We start from the raw sequence: 24,113 nt of genomic DNA, 5'->3' as shown, positions 1-24,113 counted from the left end.
TGTCCCTTCTTCTTCCATTTCATCTGCCTCTTCTGATTTTCCTTCTTGTTTTACTATTTTTTTTTCTTTTTTTTTCCTTTTCCATTTTTATTAGGTATTTAGCTCATTTACATTTCCAATGCTATTCCAAAAGTCCCCCACACCCACCCACCACCACTCCTCTACCCACCCACTCCCTCTTTTTGGCCCTGGCGTTCCCCTGTACTGGGGCATATAAAGTTTGCATGTCCAATGGGCCTCTCTTTGAAGTGATGGCCGACTAGGCCATCTTTTGATACATATGCAGCTAGAGTCAAGAGCTCTGGGGTACTGGTTAGTTCATAATGTTGTTCCACCTATAGGGCTGCAAATCCCTTTAGCTCCTTGGGTACTTTCTCTAGCTCATCCATTGGGAGCCCTGTGATCCATCCATTAGCTGACTGTGAGCATCCACTTCTGTGTTTGCTAGGCCCCGGCATAGTCTCACAAGAGACAGCTACATCTGGGTCCTTTTAATAAAATCTTGCTAGTGTATCCAATGGTGTCAGCGTTTGGATGCTGATTATGGGGTGGATCCCTGGATATGGCAGTCTCTAGATGGTCCATCCTTTCATCTCAGCTCCAAACTTTGTCTCTGTAACTCCTTCCATGGGTGTTTTGTTCCCACTTCTAAGGAGGGGCATAGTGTCCACACTTCACTCTTCATTTTTCTTGAGTTTCATGTGTTTAGGAAATTGTATCTTATATCTTGGGTATCCTAGGTTTTGGGCTAATATCCACTTATCAGTGAGTACATATTGTGTGAGTTCCTTTGTGAATGTGTTACCTCACTCAGGATGATGCCCTCCAGGTCCATCCATTTGGCTAGGAATTTCATAAATTCATTCTTTTTAATAGCTGAGTAGTACTCCATTGTGTAGATGTACCACATTTTCTGTATCCATTCCTCTGTTGAGGGGCATCTGGGTTCTTTCCAGCTTTGGCTATTATAAATAAGGCTGCTATGAACATAGTGGAGCATGTGTCCTTCTTACCAGTTGGGGTATCTTCTGGATATATGCCCAGGAGAGGTATTGCTGGATCCTCCAGTAGTACTATGTCCAGTTTTCTGAGGAACCGCCAGACTGATTTCCAGAGTGGTTGTACAAGCCTGCAATCCCACCAACAATGGAGGAGTGTTCCTCTTTCTCCACATCCACGCCAGCGTCTGCTGTCACCTGAATTTTTGATCTTAGCCATTCTGACTGGTGTGAGGTGGAATCTCACGGTTGTTTTGATTTGCATTTCCCTGATGATTAAGGATGTTGAACATTTTTTCAGGTGCTTCTCTGCCATTCGGTATTCCTCAGGTGAGAATTCTTGTTCAGTTCTGAGCCCCATTTTTTAATGGGGTTATTTGATTTTCTGAAGTCCACCTTCTTGAGTTCTTTATATATGTTGGATATTAGTCCCCTATCTGATTTAGGATAGGTAAAGATCCTTTCCCAATCTGTTGGTGGTCTTTTTGTCTTATTGACGGTGTCTTTTGCCTTGCAGAAACTTTGGAGTTTCATTAGGTCCCTTTTGTCAATTCTCGATCTTACAGCACAAGCCATTGCTGTTCTGTTCAGGAATTTTTCCCCTGTGCCCATATCTTCAAGGCTTTTCCCCACTTTCTCCTCTATAAGTTTCAGTGTCTCTGGTTTTATGTGAAGTTCCTTGATCCACTTAGATTTGACCTTAGTACAAGGAGATAAGTATGGATCGATTCGCATTCTTCTACATGATAACAACTAGTTGTGCCAGCACCAATTGTTGAAAATGCTGTCTTTCTTCCACTGGATGGTTTTAGCTCCCTTGTCGAAGATCAAGTGACCATAGGTGTGTGGGTTCATTTCTGGGTCTTCAATTCTATTCCATTGGTCTACTTGTCTGTCTCTATACCAGTACCATGCAGTTTTTATCACAATTGCTCTGTAGTAAAGCTTTAGGTCAGGCATGGTGATTCCACCAGAGGTTCTTTTATCCTTGAGAAGAGTTTTTGCTATGCTAGGTTTTTTGTTATTCCAGATGAATTTGCAAATTGCTCCTTCTAATTAGTTGAAGAATTGAGTTGGAATTTTGATGGGGATTGCATTGAATCTGTAGATTGCTTTTGGCAAGATAGCCATTTTTACAATGTTGATCCTGCCAATCCATGAGCATGGGAGATCTTTCCATCTTCTGAGATCTTCTTTAATTTCTTTTTTCAGAGACTTGAAGTTTTTATCATACAGATATTTCACTTCCTTAGTTAGAGTCACGCCGAGATATTTTATATTATTTGTGACTATTGAGAAGGGTGTTGTTTCCCTAATTTCTTTCTCAGCCTGTTTATTCTTTGTGTAGAGAAAGGCCATTGACTTGTTTGAGTTAATTTTATATCCAGGTACTTCACCGAAGCTGTTTATCAGGTTTAGGAGTTCTCTGGTGGAATTTTTAGGGTCACTTATATATACTATCATATCATCTGCAAAAAGTGATATTTTGACTTCCTCTTTTCCAATTTGTATCCCCTTGATCTCCTTTTGTTGTCGAATTGCTCTGGCTAATACTTCAAGTACTATGTTGAAAAGGTAGGGAGAAAGTAGGCAGCCTTGTCTAGTCCCTGATTTTAGTGGGATTGCTTCCAGCTTCTCTCCATTTACTTTGAAGTTGGCTACTGGTTTGCTGTAGATTGCTTTTATCATGTTTAGGTATGGGTCTTGAATTCCTGATCTTTCCAGAACTTTTATCATGAATGGGTGTTGGATCTTGTCAAATGCTTTTTCTGCATCTAACGAGATGATCATGTGGTTTTTGTCTTTGAGTTTGTTTATATAATGGATTACATTGATGGATTTTCGTATATTAAACCATCCCTGCATCCCTGGAATAAAACCTACTTGGTCAGGATGGATGATTGCTTTAATGTGTTCTTGGATTCGGTTAGCGAGAATTTTATTGAGGATTTTTGCATCGATATTCATAAGAGAAATTGGTCTGAAGTTCTCTATCTTTGTTGGATCTTTCTGTGGTTTAGGTATCAGAGTAATAGTGGCTTCATAAAATGAGTTGGGTAGAGTACCTTCTACTTCTATTTTGTGAAAAAGTTTGTGCAGAACTGGAATTAGATCTTCTTTGAAGGTCTGATAGAACTCTGCACTAAACCCATCTGGTCCTGGGCTTTTTTTGGTTGGGAGACTATTAATAACTGCTTCTATTTCTTTAGGTGATATGGGACTGTTTAGATCGTTAACTTGATCCTAATTTAACTTTGGTACCTGGTATCTGTCTAGAAATTTGTCCATTTCATCTAGGTTTTCCAGTTTTGTTGAGTATAGCCTTTTGTAGAAGGATCTGATGGTGTTTTGGATTTCTTCAGGATCTGTTGTTATGTCTCCCTTTTCATTTCTGATTTTGTTAATTAGGATGTTGTCCCTGTGCCCTCTAGTGAGTCTAGCTAATGGTTTATCTATCTTGTTGATTTTCTCAAAGAACCAACTCCTCGTTTGGTTAATTCTTTGAATAGTTCTTCTTGTTTCCACTTGGTTGATTTCACCCCTGAGTTTGATTATTTCCTGCTGTCTACTCCTCTTGGGTGAATTTGCTTCCTTTTTTTCTAGAGCTTTTAGATGTGTTGTCAAGCTGCTAGTTGTGCTCTCTCCCGTTTCTTCTTGGAGGCACTCAGAGCTATGAGTTTCCCTCTTAGAAATGCTTTCATTGTGTCCCAAAGTTTTGGGTACGTTGTGGCTTCATTTTCATTAAACTCTAAAAAGTCTTTAATTTCTTTCTTTATTCCTTCCTTGACCAAGGTATCATTGAGAAGAGTGTTGTTCAGTTTCCACGTGAATGTTGGCTTTCCATTATTTATGTTGTTATTGTAGGTCAGCCTTAGGCCATGGTGGTCTGATAGGATACATGGGACAATTTCAATATTTTTGAATCTGTTGAGGCCTGTTTTGTGACCTATTATGTGGTCAATTTTGGAGAAGGTTCCATGAGGTGCTGAGAAGAAGGTATATCTTTTTGTTTTAGGATAAAATGTTCTGTAGAAATCTGTCAGATCCATTTGTTTCACCACTTCTGTTAGTTTCAGTGTGTCCCTGTTTAGTTTCTGTTTCCATGATCTGTCCATTGGTGAAAGTGGTGTGTTGAAGTCTCCCACTATTATTGTGTGAGGTGCAATGTGTGCTTTGAGCTTTACTAAAGTTTCTTTAATGAATGTGGCTGCCCTTGTATTTGGAGCATAGATATTCAGAATTGAGAGTTCCTCTTGGAGGATTTTACCTTTGATGAGAATGAAGTGCCCCTCCTTGTCTTTTTTGATGACTTTGGGTTGGAAGTCAATCTTATCAGATATTAGGATGGCTACTCCAGCTTGTTTCTTCATACCATTTGCTTGGAAAATTGTTTTCCAGCCTTTCATTCTGAGGTAGTGTCTATCTTTTTCTCTGAGATGTGTTTCCTGTAAGCAGCAAAATGTTGGGTCTTTTTTGTGTAGCCAGTTTGTTAGTCTATGTCTTTTTACTTGTTTTACTTTTGATATGTTTGAACAACACAAAGGTATTAATCGTCCTTATCCTTTATTTTTTTGTACACAATCTCTGTAAGTCTCCTATATGTAAATATGATGTAATTGCTCCAGGTGACTGGAACAATACAGGATTTAATACAGGATTCATTCTCCTATTTATTGTTATCTCCAAGTTTCCATTGAAATGTTCTCCATAGGTTGACTCATTGAGATATAAAATTTGAAATTAATTCAAGATGATTAGCATGTAATTCGAATTGTATTTTAGTGTGGTGGCTGGAACCTAGGACTTGGTACAATGAACAACAAGTGTTCATTCTACCATTAAGCTGCACACACCCCTTCCTCAGCCCAAAGCACAGTGTTTGGGTACCTGTTGTTTCTGACCCTAATGTTCTTGTGAACACTTCCGCTTTCAGCTCCAGCCACCTGAATACTGGGGTCAAGAACGTTGATCTTTTCCTCCTGGCTCTTTTCCTTTTCCTCTGACATCAGATCCATCAATGATTCCTTCTGGCTGTGGCTGCACATCACATGTTAAATCTTAAGCTTCCCTTGGACCACACACACATACACACACACACACACACACCCAGAGAGAGAGAGAGAGAGACAGAGACAGAGACAGAGACAGACAAAGACTCTGCACCTCTTCCCAGCTGTCATCGCTGGCCTGCTTGACTGTTTCTAATCCATTCTCCAAAGCAATCAGTAAATCGTACATCCTTTCAAAAATATTAAGCACGTGACCTCATTTCCCTCGTCTCCAAACTCTCAGTGACCTCTCTTCATGTTTGAATAAAATTTGTTTTTCATGCTGTTTTCTGTGACCCCTGCTTATCCATCTGAACTTTCTTGATGTACTTTCTGTCCCCTTTGCTGTTTCTCTTCTAGTTTCATGAGTCTTGCTGTTCCTAATGGGTGTCAAGTTTACAAATGTCATCTCCTTGTAGAGACTTTTTGTGAGCACCCAAGTTAAAAAGTTATTCCTTCCTATCCCTTACACTGCTTTCTTTTATTCATGTCACCTGCTACTACTTGATGACATATTTAGTATCTATTTTTTCCCCATAAGAATATTAGATGTATTTTTTATTACCAGGTCTGAGGACAATTCCTACTATACATTGTGCGTGTTTAGTACATGTTTATAATGTGATTAAATGGATGTGTTAGGAATATGGAAAGAAATGGATTATTGAGCTTAAGGGATCACTTTCATAGAAAAGGATTAGAAAGTGAAAAATGAATGTGTCCACTGGATGCTTTGCTACCCCATAGTTTGATATTTTATGGAATAAATTTATTTACAACTTTCCAAAATCAAAGTTTATACCAGTAGATACATTTTTAGGACTCTATCCCTGACACCAGCACAGAGCTTGCTACGTAGTAAGTGTGCAATGAACAATTGTATTAAATTAATAAGCTGGAGGTCAGTAGACCTAAAGTCTAATTTTATTTTGGTCACTAGCCTGTTAAGTAGCTTGAATTAGCCACTTCCCCTATCTGGGGCTCAATTTCCCTTAGTCTGTGGTAAGGACTTTGTGCCAGATTTTCAGTGAAATTGCAGTCTACACAGTGACATTTTTAGTTTTGAATTGATAAAGAATGCCAAGGTCACAAAAAAATCACCCTTTTCAATTGTATATCTTAGGACAGTGTATTTTGTGCAACCAGCTTATTTGAAAATATTTGCATTCGCCTAAAAGGAAACCTTCCTACACCTCCTCCTTGCCAACTTCTGGAAAATACTTTCTATCCCTAAAGACCTATTCTGAAAAATGTCATAGAAATGGACTCATATTCTGCAGTCTTTTATGGTTAGCAAATAATTCTAAAGTATATATACATTCTACTGCTGCATAGTATTTCAGGGTATAAATATACCACATTTTGTTCATCAATTCTTCAATGAATGAACACTTAAATTGTATTTGTGTTTTAGCTATTATGAATAACACTGTGATGAATATTGAGATTATTGGGTGAATGCCTCACTTCAGTCATCTTGAGTATATTGATGACGCATATGTTTCCTCCAAAGTTAAGCTTTTGGAGAATGACCATGCTAATTTACAAGGCTGGGGTGCAATTTTCTTTTCTTTTTTTCCCCCCCTCTGGGCTTAATGGTCTTCAGCCTTCTTTTTTTTTTTTCCTTTTTGTAATTACGTATTTTCTTCAATTACATTTTCAATGCTATCCCAAAAGTCTCCCCCACCACTCCCCTACCCACCCATTCCCATTTTTTGGCCCTGGCATTCCCCTGTACTGGGGCATGTAACGCTTGCCTGACCAATGGGCCTCTCTTTCCAATGATGGCCGACTAGGTCATCTTTTGATACATACGCAGCTAGAGTCAAGAGCTCTGGGGTACTGGTTAGTTCATAAGTTGTTCCTCTGATAGGGTTGCAGGTCTCTTTAGCTCCTTGGATACTTTCTCTAGCTCCTCCATTGGGGGCCCTGTGATCCATCCAATAGTTGACCGTGAGCATCCACTTCTGTGTTTGCTAGGCCCCGGCCTAGTCTCACAAGGGACAGCTATATCACCGTCCTTGCAACAAAGGCTTGCTAGTGTATGCAATGGTGTCATCGCTCGGAGGCTAATTATGGGATGGATCCCTGGATATGGCAGTCTCTACATGGACCATCCTTTTGTCTCAGCTCCAAACTTTGTCTCTGTAACTCCTTCCATGGGTCATTGTTTCCAATTCTAAGAATGAGCAAAGTGTCCACACTTTGGTCTTCGTTCTTCTTCAGTTTCATATGTTTTACATATTGTACCTTATATCTCGCTATACTAAGTTTCTGGGTAATATCCACTTATCAGTGACTACATTTCATTTGAGTTCTTTTGTGATTGGGTTCCTCACTCAGGATGATGCCCTCCAGGTCCAACCATTTGCCTAGGAATTTCGTGAATTCATTCTTTTTAATAGCTGAGTAGTACTCCATTGTGTAAATGTACCACATTTTTTGTATCCATTCCTCTAATGAGGGACATCTGGGTTCTTTCCAGCTTCTGGCTATTATAAATAAGGCTGCTATGAACATAGTGGAGCATGTGTCCTTCTTACCATTTGGGGTATCTTCTGGATATATGCCCAGGGGAGGTATTGCGGGATCCTCCGGTAGTACTATGTCCAATTTTTGGAGGAACCACCAGACTGATTTCCAGAGTGGTTGGACAAGCTTGCAATCCCACCAACAATGGAGGAGTGTTCCTCTTTCTCCACATCCTCGCCAGCATCTGCTGTCACCTGAATTTTTGATCTTAGCCATTCTGACTGGTGTGAGAAGGAAACTCAGGCTTGTTTTGATTTGCATTTCTCTGATGATTAAGGATGTTGAACATTTTTTCAGGTGTTTCTCAGCCTTTCGGTATTCCTCGGGTGAGAATTCTTTGTTCAGCTCTGAGCCCCATCTTTTAAGGGGGCTATTTGATTTTCTGGAGTCCACCCTCTTGAGTTCTTTATATATATTGGATATTAGTCCCCTATCTGATTTAAGATAGGTAAAGATCCTTTCCCAATTTGTTGGTGGTCTTTTTGTCTTATTGACGGTGTCTTTTACCTTGCAGAAGCTTTGCAGTTTCATGAGGTCCTATTTGTCGATCCTCGATCTTAAAGCACAAGCCATTGCTGTTCTATTCAGGAATTTTTTCCCTGTGCCCATATCTTCGAGACTTTTCCCCACTTTCTCCTCTATAAGTTTCAGTGTCTCTGGTTTTATGTTTAGTTCCTTGATCCACTTAGATTTGACCTTAGTACAAGGAGAGAGGAATGGGTCAATTCGCATTCTTCTACATGATAACCACCAGTTGTGCCAGCACCATTTGTTGAAAATGCTGTCGTTTTTCCACTGGATGGTTTTAGATCCCTTGTTGAAGATCAAGTGACCATATGTGTGTGGGTTCATTTCTGGGTCTTCAATTCTATTCCATTGGTCTACTTGTCTGTCACTATACCAGTACCATGCAGTTTTTATCACAATTGCCCTGTAGTAAAGCTTTAGGTCAGGCATGGTGATTCCACCAGAGGTACTTTTATCCTTGAGAAGAGCTTTTGCTACCCTAGGTTTTTTGTTATTCCAGATGAATTTGCAGATTGCTCTTTCTAATTCGTTGAAGAATTGAGTTGGAATTTTGATGGGGATTGCATTGAATCTGTAGATTGCTTTTGGCAAGATAGCCATTTTTACAATGTTGATCCTGCCAATCCATGAGCATGGGAGATCTTTCCATCTTCTGAGATCTTCTTTAATTTCTTTCTTCAGGGACTTGAAGTTTTTATCATACAGATATTTCACTTCCTTAGTTAGAGTCACGCCAAGATATTTTATATAATTTGTGACTATTGAGAAGGGTGTTGCTTCCCTAATTTCTTTCTCAGCCTGTTTATTCTTTGTGTAGAGAAAAGCCATTGACTTGTTTGAGTTAATTTTATATCCAGCTACTTCACTGAAGCTGTTTATCAGGTTTAGGAGTTCTCTGGTGGAATTTTTAGGGTCACTTATATATACTAACATATCATCTGCAAAAAGTTATATTTTGACTTCATCTTTTCCAATTTGTATCCCCTTGATCTCCTTTTGTTGTCGAATTGCTCTGGCTAATACTTCAAGTACTATGTAGAAGAGGTAGGGAGAAAGTGGGCAGCCTTGTCTAGTCCCTGATTTTAGTGGGATTGCTTCCAGCTTCTCACCATTTACATTGATGTTGGCTACTGGTTTGCTGTAGATTGCTTTTATCATGTTTAGGTATGGGCCTTGAATTCCTGATCTTTCCAAGACTTTTATCATGAATGGGTGTTGGATCTTGTCAAATGCTTTTTCTGCATCTAACGAGATGATCATGTGGTTTTTGTCTTTGAGTTTGTTTATATAATGGATTACATTGATGGATTTTCGTATATTAAACCATCCCTGCATCCCTGGAATAAAACCTACTTGGTCAGGATGGATGATTGTTTTAATGTGTTCTTGGATTCGGTTAGCAAGAATTTTATTGAGGATTTTTGCATCAATATTCATAGGGGAAATTGGTCTGAAGTTCTCTATCTTTGTTGGATCTTTCTGTGGTTTAGGTATCAGAGTAATTGTGGCTTCATAGAATGAGTTGGGTAGAGTTCCCTCTACTTCTATTTTGTGGAATAGTTTGTGCAGAACTGGGATTAGATCTTCTTTGAAGGTCTGGTAGAACTCTGCACTAAACCCATCTGGTCCTGGGCTTTTTTTGGTTGGGAGACTATTAATGACTGCTTCTATTTCCTTAGGGGATATGGGACTGTTTAGATCGTTAACTTGATCCTAATTTAACTTTGGTACCTGGTATCTGTCTAGAAATTTGTCCATTTCATCCAGGTTTTCCAGTTTTGTTGAGTATAGCCTTTTGTAGAAGGATCTGATGGTGTTTTGGATTTCTTCAGTATCTGTTTTTATGTCCCCCTTTTCATTTCTGATTTTGTTAATTAGGATGTTGTCCCTGTGCCCTCTAGTGAGTCTAGCTAATGGTTTATCTATCTTGTTGATTTTCTCAAAGAACCAACTCCTCGTTTGGTGAATTCTTTGAAAAGTTCTTCTTGTTTCCACTTGGTTGATTTCACCCCTGAGTTTGATTATTTCCTGCTGTCTACTCCTCTTGTGTGAATTTGCTTCCTTTTTTTCTAGAGCTTTTAGATGTTTGTCAAGCTGCTAGTATGTGCTCTCTCCCGTTTCTTCTTGGAGGCACTCAGAGCTATGAGTTTCCCTCTTAGAAATGCTTTCATTGTGTCCCATAGGTTTGGGTACGTTGTGGCTTCATTTTCATTAAACTCTAAAAAGTCTCTAATTTCTTTCTTTATTCCTTCCTTGACCAAGGTATCATTGAGAAGAGTGTTGTTCAGTTTCCACGTGAATGTTGGCTTTCCATTATTTATGTTGTTATTGAAGATCAGTCTTAGGCCATGGTGGTCTGATAGGATACATGGGGCAATTTCAATATTTTTGTATCTATTGAGGCCTGTTTTGTGACCAATTATGTGGTCAATTTTGGAGAAGGTCCCGTGAGGTGCTGAGAAGAAGGTATATCCTTTTGTTTTAGGATAAAATGTTCTGTAGATATCTGTCAGATCCATTTGTTTCATAACTTCTGTTAATTTCACTGTGTCCCTGTTTAGTTTCTGTTTCCATGATCTGTCCATTGATGAAAGTGGTGTGTTGAAGTCTCCCACTATTATTGTGTGAGGTGCAATGTGTGCTTTGAGCTTTACTAAAGTGTCTTTAATGAATGTGGCTGCCCTTGCATTTGGAGCGTAGATATTCAGAATTGAGAGTTCCTCTTGGAGGATTTTACCTTTGATGAGTATGAAGTGTCCCTCTTTTTTTTTTTTTTTTTTGATAACTTTGGATTGGAAGTAGATTTTATTAGATATTAGAATGGCTACTCCAGCTTGTTTCTTCAGACCATTTGCTTGGAAAATTGTTTTCCAGCCTTTCACTCTGAGGTAGTGTCTGTCTTTTTCCCTGAGATGGGTTTCCTATAAGCAGCAAAATGTTGGGTCCTGTTTGTGTAGCCAGTCTGTCAGTCTATGTCTTTTTATTGGGGAATTGAGTCCATTAATATTAAGAGATATTAAGGAAAAGTAATTGTTGCTTCCTTTTATTTTTGTTGTTAGAGTTGGCATTCTGTTCTTGTGGCTGTCTTCTTTTTGGTTTGTTGAGGGATTACTTTCTTGTTTGTTCTAGGGCGTGATTTCCGTCCTTGTATTGCTTCTTTTCTGTTATTATTCTTTGAAGGGCTGGATTCATGGAAAGATAATGTGTGAATTTGGTTTTGTCGTGGAATACTTTGGTTTCTCCATCTATGGTAATTGAGAGTTTGGCCGGGTATAGTAGCCTGGGCTGGCATTTGTATTCTCTTAGTGTCTGTATAACATCTGTCCAGGCTCTTCTGGCTTTCATAGTCTCTGGTGAAAAGTCTGGTGTACTTCTGATAGGCCTGCCTTTATATGTTACTTGACATTTTTCCCTTACTGCTTTTAATATTCTGTCTTAATTTAGTGCATTTGTTGTTCTGATTATTATGTGTCGGGAGGAATTTCTTTTCTGGTCCAGTCTATTTGGAGTTCTGTAGGCTTCTTGTATGTTCATGGGCATGTCATTCTTTAAGTTTGGGGAGTTTTCTTCTATAATTTTGTTGAATATATTTGCTGGCCCTTTATGTTGAAAATCTTCATTCTCATCAACTCCTATTATCCGTAGGTTTGGTCTTCTCATTGTGTCCTGGATTTCCTGGATGTTTTGAGTTAGGATCTTTTTGCGTTTTGTATTATCTTTGATTGTTGTGCTGATGTTCTCTATGGAATCTTCTGCACCTGAGATTCTCTCTTCCATCTCTTGTATTCTCTTGCTGATGCTCGTGTCTATGGTTCCAGATTTCTTTCCTAGGGTTTCTATCTCCAGCGTTGCCTCACTTTGGGTTTTCTTTATTGTGTCTACTTCCCTTTTTAGGTCTAGTATGGTTTTGTTCATTTCCATCACCTGTTTTGATGTGTTTTCCTGTTTTTCTATAAGGACTTCTACCTGTTTAGTTGTGTTTTCCTGCTTTTCTTTAAGGGCTTGTAACTCCTTAGCAGTGTTCTCCTGTATTTCTTTAAGTGAGTTATTAAAGTTCTTCTTGATGTCCTCTACCATCATCATGAGATATGCTTTTAAATCCGGGTTAGCTTTTTGGTTGTGTTAGGGTGCCCAGGACTAGGTGGCGTGGGAGTGCTGCGTTCTGATGATGGTGAGTGGTCTTGATTTCTGTTAGTAGGATTCTTATGTTTGTCTTTCACCATTTGGTATTCTCTGGAGCTGTGCAGGATACACTAGGCGGGGTCCTGGAACCAAGATGTCTGTGCAGGGTACACTCAGCAGGGTCCCGGAACTAAGATGTCTGCTGCCAATGCTCAGGCAAAGCCCTCCCGCGCCAGGCAGATCCCTATCCTCTGGCCGGGAAAATGGCCAGCTGTCTGTGCAGGATACACTCGGAGTGGTCCTGGAACCGAGATGTCTGCTGCTGATGCTCAGGCAAAGCGCTCCCGCGCCGGGCAGATCCCAATCCTCAGAATTCTTAAGATTGCGTGGCTGGTGTTGTGGGTATCTGTCGGTAGTCAGCCGACTGTGCGCCCTAGCTACCCCGGTGCTGCTCGGACCGAAAGGGGCTTGTGCCCCTACTCCGACCGGGTTTTCTGCTTCCCTGAGTAATGCAGTCTCAAGTCCCGCGCGATTGGATTGGAGCAGATGCTGTGTTCCACTCACCAGAAGTCTTAAGATTGCTTGGTGGGTGGTGTGGGTAGCTGGCGGTAGTCAGCCGACTGTGTGCCCTAGCTACCCGGTGCTCGCAATTTTATTTTCTTGACAGCAATGAATGGTGGCTCAAATTTCTCCATATTCTGGTCAGTGCTTGTTATATAGTATGACCTCTTCATTGTTGGCATATCAAGTTACTGTAAACCTATAATATCATATAATACTCATTGTTCCAGTATGAGGTAGGTACCTGAGATTCATTATATAAAGAAGTCTTTTGTAGCTCAGGGAAGGTAAGTAATTTGTCCAGTTAATGCCACTACCAAGTCAGAAGACAGTAATTTGCATCCATCCATTTCATCTCAAATCACATTTGCCTACTAAATGTAACATCATACTTCTTAAAACATGCCTGGAAGAAGTCAAAATATCACATTTTGCAGATGATATGATAGTGTATATAAGTGATCCTAAAAATTCCACCAGAGAACTCCTAAACCTAATGAACAGCTTCAGTGAAGTAGCTGGATATAAAATTAACTCAAGCAAGTCAATGGCCTTTCTCTACACAAAGGATATACAGGCTGAGAAAGAAATTAGGGAATCAACACCCTTCTCAATAGTCACAAATTATATAAAATACTTTGGCGTGAATCTACGGAAGTGAAAGATCTGTATGATAAAAACTTCAAGTCTCTGAAGAAAGAAAGAAGATCTCAGAAGATGGAAAGATCTCCCATGCTCATGGATTGGCAGGATCAACATTGTAAAAATGGCTATCTTGCCAAAAGCAATCTACAGATTCAATGCAATCCCCATCAAAATTCCAACTCAATTCTTCAACGAATTAGAAAGAGCAATCTGCACATTCATCTAGAATAACAAAAAAACCTAGGATAGCAAAAACTCTTCTCAAGGATAAAAGAACCTATGGCGGAATCACCATGCCTAACCTAAAGCTTTACTACAGAGCAATTGTGATAAAAACTGTATGGTACTGGTATAGCAACAGACAAGTAGACCAATGGAATAGAATTGAAGACCCAGAAATGAACCCACACACCTATGGTCACTTGATCTTTGACAAGGGAGCTAAAACCATCCAGAGGAAAAAAGACAGCATTTTCAACAAATGGTGCTGGCACAACTGGCGATTATCATGTAGAAGAATGTGAATTGATCCATTCCTCTCTCCTTGTACTAAGGTCAAATCTAATGGAACTCCACATAAAACTAGAGACACTGAAACTTATAAGTTTCTCTATAGAGGAGAAAGTGGGGAAAAGCCTCGAAGATATGGGCACAGGGGAAAAATTCCTGAATAGAACAGCAATGGCTTGTGCTGTAAGATCGAAAATCGATAAATGGGACCTCATAAAGTTGCAAAGCTTCTGTAAGGCAAAAGACACCATCAATAAGACAAAAAGGCCACCAACTGATTGGGAAAGGATCTTTACCTATTCTAAATCAGATAGGGAATTAATATCCAATATATATAAAGAATCAAGAAGGTGGACTCCAGAGAATCAAATAACCCCATTAAAAAATGGGGCTCAGAGCTAAACAAAGAATTCTCACTTGAAGAATACTGAATGGCTGAGAAGCACCTGAAAAAAATGTTCAATATCCTTAATTATCAGGGAAACACAAATCAAAACAACCCTGAGATTCCACCTCACACCAATCAGAATAGCTAAGTTCAAAAATTCAGGTGACAGCAGATGCTGGTGAGGATGTGGAGAAAGAGGAACACTCCTCCATTGTTGGTGGGATTGCAAGCTTGTACAACCACTCTGGAAATCAGTCTGGCTGTTCCTCAGAAAATTGGACATAGTACTACCAGAGAATACTGCAATACCTGTCCTGGGCATATATCCAGATGATGTTCCAACTGGTAAGAAGGACACATGCTCCACTATGTTCATAGGAGCCTTATTTATAATAGCCAGAAGCTAGAAAGAACCCAGATGCCCCTCAACAGAGGAATGGATACAGAAAATGTGGTACATTTACACAATGGAGTACTACTCAGCTATTAAAAAGAATGAATTTATGAAATTCCTAGGCAAATGGATGGACCTGGAGGGCATCATCCTGAGTGAGGTAACACAATCGCAAAAGAACTCACATGTTATGTACTCACTGATAAGTGGATATTAGCCCAGAAACTTAGAATACCCAAGATACAAGATACAATTTGCAAAACACATGCAACTCAAGAAGAATGAAGACCAAAGTGTGGACACTTTGTACCTTCTTAGAATTGGGAACAAAACACCTGTGGAAGGAGTTACAAAGACAAAGTTTGGAGCTGAGATGAAAGGATGGACCATCTAGAGACTGTCATACCCAGGGATCCATCCCATAATCAGCCTCCAAACGCTGACACCATTGCATACACTAGCAAGATTTTGCTGAAAGGACCCTGATATAGCTGTCTCTTGTGAGGCTATGCCAGGGCCTAGCAAACACAGAAGTGGATGCTCACGGTCAGCTATTGGATGGATCACAGGGCTCCCAATGGAGGAGCTAGAGAAAGTACCCAAGGAGCTAAAGGGATCTGCAACCCTATAGGTGGAACAAAAATATGAACTAACCAGTAACCCCTGAGCTCGTGTCTCTAGCTGCATATGTATCAGAAGATGGCCTAGTTGGCCATCAGTGGAAAGAGAAGCCCATTGGTCTTGTAAACGTTATATGCCTCAGTACAGGGGAACGCCAGGGCCAAGAAGTGGGAGTGGGTGGGTAGTGGAGTGTGGGTGGAGGGTATGGGGGACTTTTGAGATAGCATTGGAAATGTAATTGAGGAAAATACATAATAAAAAATTATTTAAAAAAATAAAAAAGAAACTTCTGAAACTTCTACTCACAGGACAGAAAAAACAAAAACAAAAACAAAAACAACATGCCTGAACACAATTTTTCTTGACAAGTAGCATCTCATTATTTGACCTTCAAATTTATATTCTATTTGTAGATAATATTTTAGTCTGTCCTTTCCACATCATCATACACCGTTTGATACCCTATATCAAATCCTTGGTCATTTTAAATCTGTTTTGTTTGATGCACAGGGTCTTGCTAAGTGACCTAGGTTAGAACAGAACTCACAATCCTAACTCAGCTTCCTGAGTGTTTGTCAGTATTATCGGTGTGTACATGCACACCTTACATGTATTCTATTTCTTAAAAATAAGACTGTTCTTTACTGGTGCTATTTGAGTTTAGGTCATTGTCAGTAGCATTCTCATCTTGTCTACAAACTTCTAATCTGCTTTTGACACTTAACCCCAGCAGATGTTCTGAAAACATATATTTAACAGTGCTCCCTTTCTGCCTACCAGAGCTAACATTCTTAGGTTTGACAGTGAGGCCTCAATGAACTAGCGCTAAACTATCTTAGATTCAGATCTAGCTATCCACATCTTGTATCACACATGTTCAAGACAAAGTGAACTTACTATTTACTCTTTAAAGGTGTTTTCTTTTTGCAAAACTATTTTTCATTTTTGAGATTATTAATGTATTTATAGCATTCCCCCTTTCTTTCCTTCATGGCCTCCCATATCCCCTTCTTTGCTCTCTTTCATATTCATAGCCTCCCTTTCACTGATTGTTATTAATACATAAATGTGAATATATATGAATATGTAAATATATATTTGTAAATATGATCTATGTGGTCTGTATAATATAATATCTTCTTAGACAAACCATAACTTTCTTTAACTCCTCCAAGCTATTGTTTGTCTGAACAATTTTGATTCATGTAGACCTCTATCCATTTGTTCATGGTATCCATGTATACTTCTATCCAGTGTTCAAGTAACTTCAAATGATCATTATAATAATTATATCTAAATGAAAAGAAAGCAGAGCAGTCATTCCTTAAGACCAGTCCTCTAGTCAGTGTTCAATTTTCCAATTATCTCATTACAAAAAACAGGTTCCAAGTAAAGTCCCTGTGTTATGACTGGTGAATACATTTCCTTTTGCTGAAGAGAGATTGTATCTTTAACTACTATAGTCTAATATAGCTTTATTTACATGTCTGTTTTTATTTATTTTTGTAGTGCTGGAAAAGGAACTCATAGCCTTGCATATTTTATATAAGTGGTCTATCACTAGGCTGTTAGCCCAACCCTATGTTTCCTATTATTAATGAAAGTGAAAATTTCCATATACTAGATATTATTAGTCTGGTGAATTCATTGATTATTTCTGGAGATTGTGAATAACTTAAACGTTAAAAAATTTTACTGTGTGTGGACTTATTTTTCTAGAAAAATAGATTCTTTGGCTGTTATTGTGTTCTCAGAAGCTACAACTATATTCAGAATCACTTAAAAGCTTATTCCAATGGCCATAGGAAATTATGGGCCACAAAAGGCTAGAGGAAGAATGTAAATTGGCTATTTGAGGATATCTTCACATGACGGAGAAAGAGATTAAGCTGTTAGGCCTATTAACTTGAAATTTGAGAAACCTTAAAAAATTGCTTTTAAGCGAACTACTTGAGAATTAGTTGATGCATTTATTTAGAAAGAGCAAATTATGCAATTGAGTGTGCACTCTGTCCTTTTTGAATTACTTATCCCCTTGAATAAAGCAGCTTGGCATACTAGAGTTTAGTTAGTTGGATTGATAAAAGTCATATGGAAATCTTAAAGTGAACTTTATTTGAATAAGAGCTGTGACTCCATAGGAATTGGGCAAGGTGGAGACTGTTTTCATGGTATGTACTCTGTTTGTACTCTAATAACAATTTTGAAATTGTATACTAATTTTCAAGATCAAATATTTATGCATGCATCAAAACAATATTATTAATCTTTCCTCTTTGTACCAACTTTTTTTTCAGATGAAAGTCACCATCAAACTCCTAATGGTACAATCACTAGCAACCTGGATCCCCCCAAGCTACTGCAGCACCTCAAACCACCCATGCAAAAAAGTGGGGAAACTGACCCTGGAAGAAAGTCCCCAAGCAGACCTGTTTCTGACTGTCAATCGGAGCCCTGCCTAGAGACGGATGTGGGGAGGTTGTTATTTAGGTTGCAGGATGGAGGGACCAAGGCTACTCCAAAGGCTTCCAATGGACCTGTTCCAGGCTCTGGACACACAAAGACCTCCTCTTTCCATATAAGGAGACCAGCTCCCAGGCCAATGGCTCACCACAAGGAAGGTAAATGTTTAGGAATCCTATGGGAGGCATTACTGAACCCCAAATTACTTTGCAGCTTGCAAACATTCTAGGGTTGGAGGCATCTTCCTTCCTTGTTTCTCTCATCATACTTCCTCCTATTCAGTGCATTTTAAATTTAAAATCTTTAAATTAGCTTACAAAGTAGTAGGCTTCAGGATGAGATTCTAGTACACATTTCGTTTTAGTTGATTCTCATCCCCGTCCTCAATCTCTTTGACATCCTTTCCTTACAGTATCCTTTTGTCCTTAGCATTCACCCTTTCTTTTTGCTCTATTGTCTTCCTTACATGCTTCCTTAGAGCCTCTTTTGTTTTCTAGGCACTGGGCATTTTCCTTCACTTTACTCCTATTTACTGCCACCAGTGTAGATGTATTTTACAGTTTGAAACTAAGATATGCATATGAGAGACAATGTACTGCCACTGTCTTTCTGAGTCTGGATTAACTGGCTTAAAATAATTTGTTTTCATTTCTATTCATTTTGCTGGCAATTTATTTCATTTTTCTTTATGGCTGACTAAACTCCCTTTGTGTATAGACACCACATTTTCATTATCCATTCATCTGTTGACGACATCTGGGCCTAGCTATGATAAACAGAGCTACAGTAAACATGGATGTGCACATGTATTTGCGGCAGGATATAGAGTTCTTTGAGTTTATGCCCAGAAGTGCTATAGCTGGGTAAAAAGAGAGTTCTAGGTTTGGCTTTATAGATGCTTCCATACTACTTTCCATAGTGGCTTCACCAGCTTGCACTGCACTCCTACCAACAGTATGAAAGTGTTCCTCTTTCTGCACATTGTTTTCTTTTTTTTTTAATGACATTAAAATTTTTTATTGGATATTTTCTTTATTTACATTTCAAATGTAATCCCCTTTTTTAGTCTCCCCAGAACCCCCTATCCCATTACCCATTCCCTGCTTCTATGAGAGTGTTCCCCTACCCACCCACCCACACCCACTCTCCAGCCTTCATATGACCAAGCTACATATGCAGATGAAGCCATGTGTCTTTCAATGTGTACTCCTTGGTTGGTGCTTTAGTCCCTGGGAGCTTTGGGGGAGGGGGGTCTCATTGGTCGATATTATTGTTCTTCCTATGGGGTTGCAAACCTCTTTGGCTTTTTAAGTTCTTTCTCTTACTCCTCTAGTGGGGACCCCATTGAGGACCTTGTACCCAATCCAATAGTTGGCTGTGAGTATCTGCTTCCGTATTTGTCAGTCTCTGGCAAAGACTCCCAGGAGATAGCTATATCAGGGTCCTGCCAATTCCAAAGCTATAGAGGACTGACATATTCTCTAGTGCATTCTTTTTTTTTCCATTGTTTCCTTGATTGCGGCCATTCTCACTGTTTGAGATGGGATCTCAAGGTTGTTTTAATCTACATATCTCTGACAGAGATGCTAAACATTTTATAATACATTCATTGACCTTTATAATTCTTCCTTTGAAAATTCTCTGCCTTAGTCACTGTTCTATTGCTGTGAAGAGACACCATAACCAAAGCAGCCCCTTATAAAAGGAAACGTGTAATTGAGGGCTTGCTTACATTTTCAGAGGTTGGTCTGTTATCATCATGATGGGGAGTATGGCAGTCCATAGGCCAATATGGTGCTGGAGAAGTAGTTAAGAGTTCTACATCCTGATACATAGACAGGGAGGGAGACTGGGTCTGGCATGGGCTATTAAAACCTCAAAGTCCACACTCAGAGACACAGTTCTTCCAACAAGCATATGCTTCTTTCAACAAGGTCATACCTGGTAATCTTTGTGAATCTGTCAAACAGTTCTACTCCCTGGTGTCCAAGCATTTAAATATACCTTTTAAAGTTTTAAAACTATTTATTTTAGATATTAATTCCTTTTATATTCTTTAGCTGATGAAAACTTCCCCCATTCTGTAGGCTATTTATTCTATTGATTTGTTGTTATTGTTGAAGGTAGTGGTGGTGCTGGTGATGGTGGTGTACAAAAGCTCTTTAAGTTCATATGGGTCCATTTGTCAATTCTTGGGTTATTGCCTGTTCAGAAGTTTGATGCCTATAGATATATCCCTAAGTGTTTAGCCTTTGTTTCAGTGTTTCCAGTTGAAAATACAGGTCTCTGATCTATTCTGAGTTAATTTTTATGCAAGCTGAGAGATAAAAACTAATTTCATTATTTTGCAGGTAGTTACCAGGTTTTGATGATGCTGATAGTTGAACGGGCTGTATCCTTTCTCAGAAATTAGGAGCCCATAGTTGTGTGGGTTTATCTCTCCTTCCTCTGATCTGTTTTCCTGGTATCAGGAAAACAGAACAGAGGAAGGATAAACCCATACAACTATATATATATATATATCTGTCTGTCTGTCTGTCTGTTTTGTCCCAGTATGTATGTATGTATGTATGTATGTATGTATGTATGTATGTGTATATATATATATATATATATGTATATGTATGAATGTGTGTGTGTGTGTGTGTGTGTGTGTGTGTGTGTGTGTGTGTGTAATGTCTGTTTTGTCCCAGTAACTGATTTGAGGTCAGGAAATGTGTTGTCTCTTTCACTGCGCTCCTTCTGCTTACAATTGTTTTGACTATGTTCTTTTGTATTTCCTACATATTTTAGGCTTATTTTTCTGTCTTTATGAATAGTGGATCTCAACATGTAGCCCATTATGGCCTTGTTTGTTATATCCTCCTGCCTCAGCCTCCTGACTGCTGGGATTATAGGCATGCACCACTGCACCTGGCCAGAGATATTTTTCTGACTATCAGCACAATGCTAGGACACAGGTTAAGAAAAAATGCAGTGTAGAGTAAGGAACTGGGAAACCAGAGGGTAGAGAAATTGCAGGGATGAGTTGATGTGCAAATTGTGCATGAGGCCTTTCACACTTTAGAGTAAGGAACTGGGAAACCAGAGGGTAGAGAAATTGCAGGAATGGAGTTGATGTGCAAATTGTGCATGAGGCCTTTCACACTTGCTGGAATAGCATCAAAGATTTTCTTTGAGAGAGGGGAGAGAGACAGAGAGATGGAGAGAGGGAGATACTTTATAGTATACATGAATGCAGAGGATCAGTGGGGGGAAAATAAGCCTGTCCAGATAAAGCAGAGGAAAGACATTGTGTTGTTGGTGGCAGGGAACAGTCTTAGTACATGCTGACAGCACTGTCTTTGAGCAGTTTAGTAAATGCTATTTTGTATGGAGGCCAGCAGGATTTCCACAGAGCAATTGACACTTTCTAATTCTCTGGTTTGGCCCTCCACTGCATGTGCATGCTCACATTATTTTCCATGTCTGTATCTTGGGTTTTAGATCTTTAACATGGGGAAGAGGATCACCTAGAAATAATTTTTAGGATTAAAAGGAATAACAAAATACCTGGTCATAATCAGAAGATGAGATATGTTACTAATTCTGTCCCTCTGTCCTGTCTTCCCTCCCTACAATTTGCCTCTTGTAGGAGGCAGCCAGGAAAGGCCAGACATCTATGGAGACATCTGCTTCAGTTTAGAAGTCATATATTGATCATCACATTAACCAAGTAGAAAGTTGTGTAACTGCACTTCTACCCCCCATGGTTAACTTGGCCCTGCCCAGTGTCAAGGCAGATCCTGTCAGCTCAGCACATACAGTAACTTTTACCCCTTCCACTTCAGTTCTGCCTCAAACATCTCTGGATATAGAACCCAATCCCAGTGCCATCCCTTTTGTTGTTTCTCTCAAACTCCTGTCCTTTGGGCTGCTGGCAGCAGCAGCTGTGATCTAATGGCATCAATTACTATAAGAAATGATCTGACTTGTCCAGAGTCATCCAGGCTTTCTCAATCTGAGCTGCAGCATTGCCAGACTTTTTTCCCTCTTAAATCAGTTAGCAACAAGCTGATGTGGTACAGTTATACTCAAAGCTTCTGGCTTCCAGCCTTGGCAAAACTGGGATGGGTTGGACCATAGTAGAGCCAGCCAAATCTCTGGTAGAGTTGCCTCTTGAAAATTTCCCCACCTATCATTTCACCTCTGCTTCCCTCTCTCCTGCCCTACTTTTACTGCTGTTCATGGTAAATTCCTGGACACCAGAAGAGTTATCAGTTAATCAGTTGCTGCAAATAGTTCCTTGCCTGAGCTACAGCTGATGATTAACCCCAAGTGCTAACAAGCAACCTGAATGACTGGCTTTGGAAGAAAGTTGTCTCTTTCGCTTGCCCCTTCTATCTATACCAGTTTTTTTCTTTCTTTTTTTCACCTTTGTTGTTGAAGAAGCTTCATTTCTTCAGTTATTTTAAATGTGTCACTGCCCTGCCCTCACCTCATATTTAGCCCTTTCACTGATCTAGCATGTGAATGGACTTTATCATTCGCCACATCTTTTCCCCAATAAAATTAGATATCAGAAGCACATGGTAAATGGCTTACATCCATAATGATCAACAACTTAGTAATATCCACTATTGTTTGCTGATAGAATTTTTATTCAGAACCATTTTCTATTCAAGACACGGACCAGTATACTTTCTCTTCTTCATTGTATATTCTTATTGATAAGTCTATGGGGTAGGTTTTACTGCACCCATTTCAAAGATAGAAAGGGTGGCTCAGACATAAAACTTGCCCAAAGTGTGTTGGGTTATAAGATGCAGAGATTTTGTTGGAAACTAGGCTTCTTGGATTAATGGGATTTTTTTTTTAGTGCATTCAACTTTAAAGATTTATTTTTATGTATATGAATATTTTCCTGCATGTATTTTTATATCACCTGTGTGCCTAATTATAATAGCCTGTTATCAAAGCCAAACAACTACTTCCATTTACAGGGTAGGTGGAATGGGACAGGTATATACATGTTATTCTTCCTTGTTATAGCAATCCAATGGGTACAATTATGATCCTCTTATACAAATGAGAGGTTTAGAGATGTTATGATTTACCTAAAATCCCACAGAAGTTCCATGGAAGCCAGGAGTGTGTGTCCTGTCCTCTGGAACTGAAGTTATAGATGTACATGAACCAAGATGTGAATACTGGAATCCAAATCAGATTCCTTCACAAGAGCCATTTCAACAAACCTGCAGTGCTTTGTTGTTGTTGTTGTTTTCCCCTATGTTAGCCACCTTCTTCTTTTCTGTCAGATACTTACTTTGGGGTATACAAAATTAGCATGTCACCTTTTGACCATTTGATGTTTTCTTTTAAATTGATTTTCTAGATTATCATATAAAATAATGACTGGATCATCATGGCATCTCCTAGTCCATGTGCTATACTTTGTTACCATTCATTCCTTCCCTATGCCTCCTCCATCTGGTCATCCTTCTTCCCCCAGTTAGCCCTCCCTTCTGCTTTCCTATTACATTTATTCAATAATTTTTCTCCATCTCCCACTTCATTTAAGATCTCTTCCTCCACTCTTCCAACTTTCTATTTCTGGGGCCCTCTACATAAACTCTCTCCTCCTGCACACACATTAGTTGAACTCTAGGTTCTGTATGTAAGAGAAACATATAGTCTTTCCTCAATTCGACTTTCTCTTATCAGTTCTGGTCTTACAAAATGCAAATGTGTGGTTTTTACAAAAAAATACAGGACTGTTTGGGAGAATGAGGAGGAAATAAGACTGTATGTCTCTTGCTTACATACATTTGCATGTTAATTCAGACATCACACTAAGCAAAGGGAAAGACCAAAGATGAAAAGCCGTAATCCTGCCTTCCCAATGTTCATGGTAAAAATGGCCCAGTGATGTTCCGGATGGGTGATGAGAATATTCCAGTAAAAGCATGGGAATAAGAAGCCCTTGATTCTGCCTGAAGTATTGAGATTAAAGTGTGTAGCATACCACATATAGGGACCCCATGGCATATGGGTTTCCTTGCTTAGTTTTTTTCCTCTATCTGATGATATGCTCTGGACTTGAGGAAAGGATGCTTGTAAGACCTTTTTCAGTCACACAGCCATCAATTCTTCACTGGAGTGACTAATGCTGTAAGTGGCATTCGTATCTGCTCTAAAAGTATTAGGAACAGACTTACTCTTACAGTAATGGGTGTTGCTGGCCATTATCCACATTTTCTTGTTTGGACTTATTATGCTTATTATCTACTGTTTGATTTTCACTCTGACTTTCCTGGAGTCTA

General features: G+C 39.2%; 1 protein-coding gene across 6 annotated transcripts in view; it reads left to right on the top strand.

The window, feature by feature from the left end:
- Window positions 1-24,113, top strand: part of Ophn1 (oligophrenin 1) — a 336,803-nt gene that overhangs the window by 294,730 nt on the left and 17,960 nt on the right. For all 6 annotated transcript variants that reach the window (NM_001313754.1, NM_001313755.1, NM_052976.4 and 3 more), the window contains one exon: window positions 17,646-17,969. In NM_001313754.1, the coding sequence (NP_001300683.1) occupies window positions 17,646-17,969 (324 nt within the window). The remainder of the gene's footprint in view (window positions 1-17,645; window positions 17,970-24,113) is intronic.

The sequence above is a fragment of the Mus musculus genome, chromosome X, assembly GCF_000001635.26.
Source record: "Mus musculus strain C57BL/6J chromosome X, GRCm38.p6 C57BL/6J".
NCBI classification, from domain to species: domain Eukaryota; kingdom Metazoa; phylum Chordata; class Mammalia; order Rodentia; family Muridae; genus Mus; species Mus musculus.
This window is presented reverse-complemented; position numbering and strand designations above follow the sequence as displayed.